The 3,675-nt window shown below is 36.1% G+C and overlaps 1 protein-coding gene across 1 annotated transcript in view; it reads right to left on the bottom strand.

Moving 5' to 3' along the window:
* LOC107740576 (integrin beta-7-like) overlaps positions 1 to 2,594 on the bottom strand; it is a gene marked incomplete at its 5' end in the record, with an annotated part of 7,686 nt that extends 5,092 nt beyond the window's left edge. Inside the window, 6 exons of the mRNA XM_016553039.1 lie at positions 229 to 318; positions 1,039 to 1,134; positions 1,266 to 1,421; positions 1,552 to 1,793; positions 1,946 to 2,116; positions 2,396 to 2,594. Of these exons, the coding sequence (XP_016408525.1) occupies positions 229 to 318; positions 1,039 to 1,134; positions 1,266 to 1,421; positions 1,552 to 1,793; positions 1,946 to 2,116; positions 2,396 to 2,594 (954 nt within the window). The remainder of the gene's footprint in view (positions 1 to 228; positions 319 to 1,038; positions 1,135 to 1,265; positions 1,422 to 1,551; positions 1,794 to 1,945; positions 2,117 to 2,395) is intronic.
* Positions 2,595 to 3,675: the final 1,081 nt, after the last annotated feature.

Genomic DNA, 3,675 nt, shown 5'->3' on the forward strand with positions numbered 1-3,675 from the left:
TATTTTCTATACCCGCTGTAGGTCATGTAATACATAAACACAGTTTCAGTTCATTTAGTAAATGATTTAACCATTTAAGCAGAAGTGGAAAACAAGGTTGCGGGGAAACACTGACTGTTTTCTTCTAGCAGCCACTTGTTATTACTGTTATTTCAAATGGGAAGTAGAGCCAGTGCACAAGCCAACATCACTAAATAGGGTCAAAATTTAAATTATGAAAACACTCACCCCATAGGCTTCAGAGATGAGATCCACAACATTACTGGAGTCATTCTTTAATACACCAACCACTGACTGAGGAATCAATGCACTTAATGCCTGTGTGTGTGTGAGAATGATGGAAAAGAGAGAGATTAATTATAATTAAAAAATTCACTTAAAGCTGCAGTCCGTAAGTTTTGCCTCTTTGTCGCCATCTCTGTTTGAAAACCTGGAACTGCAGCTGTGTGTGGAATTATCTAGCTTGCGTGGGTTGTGAGTCGGCATGGCTCCAGCGCGGATGAATCTAATGTTCTGAAGAGTATGTGTGGCAGTCGGTCACCACGGCTATAAACGATCCGTCACCTGCAGCATCCTCACATGCGATAGTCTAGTAGCCGGGACAACTTCTTTATGTTTACAGACGTGACGTAATGACGCAGTGCCATGCTCGAATTTCCCGCGAAAACCTACCCGTACCACTCAAATTAGAAAACATTATTATAAACTAACCGTTGTGAATCGGGCCAAAGTAAGGCGATAGTTTTGAACACTGGCTGGTTATGTACTTGCTCAAATATTGATTTCTGATCATTTTTAACCAAAAAAAAGTAGAAATAAAGTGTTAAAAAATTTTTTGAAAGAAATAACACTTTCATTCAGCAGGAATGCATTAAATTGATTAAAAGTGACAGTAAACACTTATAAATTATTGCAAATTAAATTTGATCGTGCGATCATGTGATCAAATAAATATGCACTCTCAGAAAATCCCAAACATTTTTTGGTGATTCTGTAATCCCAAACATTTAAACAGTGGTATAAATAATTCCCACACACCTTATATGCTGGATAGATGCCCTCAGTCACAGCAAATATGAGCTGAATATTGTTATCCTGCAGAACCCTAGATACATGGCCCACTGATGGGTAATCCTGTAGGACAAATTAAAATTATTTTATGTCTTCACATACAAACTATACCACTTAAACTGCTTTTTTTTTTTTGGCATCCATCTACAACAGAAAACACAAAGAATGTTCATCATTAAATGTGCAATACTCACATAGGCTCTTCCATTATAGGAACCTTGATCACTGAGATGACACTGTCCATTATGTGGCTGAAAGACACCACCTAGTCGTCCATCTCCTGCCATGTGGAAAGTATCATCAGATGTGTAAACCAGAATTCGTGTCACATCACCCCATCTGATCTTATCCTGTGGGGAGGAATGGGAAAATAAGCCTTTTTTATGTAGCTACTATGGTGAGTTGTGGCTGAAATGATCGGTTCGAATCTGATTCTTTACATGCACCATATACTACACAGAGTTAACATGCAGTTTTCACCTTACAGACCGCAGCCTGCATAATGGCATCCAGACCAGCCTCAGGAGCGTCCAGGTTGCCAGAGATATTCTGTTTGCTAACTTCTCGTTCAAACTCCCTGGCATCGTAAGTCAGGGGCAGGACATTCTTAAAACTGAAAGCTGGTTGGCAGGTATCTATGCGATTGGGGCAGGGGTTCTGACGTCTTGCCTTCACCTGACTGACATACGGCAACATCTCCTTATCAACAAACGACCCGAAACCTGAAAGGAGGAGGAAAGGCTTCGGATGAATGACAGTAATACAGCTCTAATTCTTTACAATTGCAGTTCAAATAGTTCTATTTTCATTTTATTTAAATTTTATATCTTTTTATATTTTTATGTTAGTATTTCAAGTTAGCATATTGTCTCACCGATCCGGACAGTGTCTGTGATGGCTCTCAGCTTCTTTAGGATTTTCTGCCCCAGGGTTTTAATTTGTTCCAGATCATCTTTCATGGAATAGCTCAGATCCATCAGGTAGTACAGATCTATAGGGTAACCCTTAGCCCTCTTAAACTCAACTGTGAATTCATGTGGAACTCCTGCACATTTAAAAGGAACAATCAGAAGAAACGATTTAAAGACTGCAGAAGCACGGTTGTTTTTTTATATAGTTTGTGCTAGTTGTCTTGTGTGGCCAATTTGTATTATTTTTATGTGTAAGATACATATGACTGTACATCTTTGCTGTATAATAATACATCTGCATACTAAAGTGTATAATTACACTAAAGTGTAAATGCTCTGCAAATGGCTTTAAGCTTATATTCCAATATGTTGCAGCATGCTGTTGTGTGTCTGAGTCGAAGTCTTAATCTCACCAACTCGGAGTGTGATGTTGATATTCTGAGGTTTGAGTTGGACCACATTTTCACGATCGCTGCTGAGGTCACTGTTCTTCACATAGGTCAAGGGATGTTTTCCAGGATTGATCACATGATCCTCTTTACATCTCCTGGCCTTCAGAGCCTCGGGAGAATCACATCGCCGTTCATTTGACTCACCTGATTTCAGGAAGTCCTACATTACAAGGAAATTTGCATTACAAGCACAATCATTTAATAAATAAATATAATAATATTATTATTATGACTACTCTGGAAAAAATAGGTGTCGAAAACAGTTTAACACATATATTGCTAGTAAATTTCATAATCAAAGAAATGGCAAGTAAAACACTGAATTAAACATCAAATTTTGAAGTAGAAAAACTGAAATGCCATTTTGTTGTAAAACGTACTCCAATTACCTTTTGAATAAGCTTTTATTTACAACTTCAAAGAAATGTATTTTTTATAGTTTACAAAGTGATTCCCAATTGCATTTTTAATTTGTGATGCACATTTCTTGTCTTTTTCTTTATTTTGTAACTTCATATGGTAACATCTAAATTAACTTCTTCAAGTGAAAATACTTCAAATATTATAATAGTACTTATTAACTGAATCAACCTACACCAAGTCATATTAAGGGTCAAATTAGGTAGAAATAATGATTTAAGCTCACAACTGTTTTTACTTTTACAATTTAGGAGGGAGGCGTAATTTTTGTTAAAATGTAATAATTGATTTTTATTATTATTATTATTATTATCAAATTGCTGATTCTTTTTTTCCCATTTATCCATGTTCAGAAATGTGATAATTGTCTATTTGATTATTTTATTGATATATTGATTTTAAAAATACACAAATAGTAAATGTATATAATACAAGGTAGCCTAATTGCAAACAATGTTTAACAATCCATTTTCTTCTGAAGTCTTCCGAAATTAACTAAAAGTACTTTGAGCGTACTCTATTTTAAACATTAAAAAGCAGGAAATAGTAGGTGACACGTTCACAACAGATAATCTACAATAGACTGCATATAGTGTTGTAACACTGCCTACATTGCTTAGTTTAGGAAACAGACTATGCCATTATGGTCACCAAATGAGGAAAGTGTTAAAATGTATGAGCATGAATTGCTGAAGAAGCAGCTGATTGATTTGCATGCAAAGAAAAACATGCTCAGCCACAGGTACCACAGCAGGAAAAGGGCACGCATTGCAAAGAGCAACCTTAAAGGGGTCATATGATGCAATTTCATTTTTTCCTTT

The sequence above is a fragment of the Sinocyclocheilus rhinocerous genome, unplaced genomic scaffold (genome assembly GCF_001515625.1).
Source record: "Sinocyclocheilus rhinocerous isolate Xijiao unplaced genomic scaffold, SAMN03320098_v1.1 scaffold3150, whole genome shotgun sequence".
Taxonomy (NCBI): Eukaryota; Metazoa; Chordata; class Actinopteri; order Cypriniformes; family Cyprinidae; genus Sinocyclocheilus; species Sinocyclocheilus rhinocerous.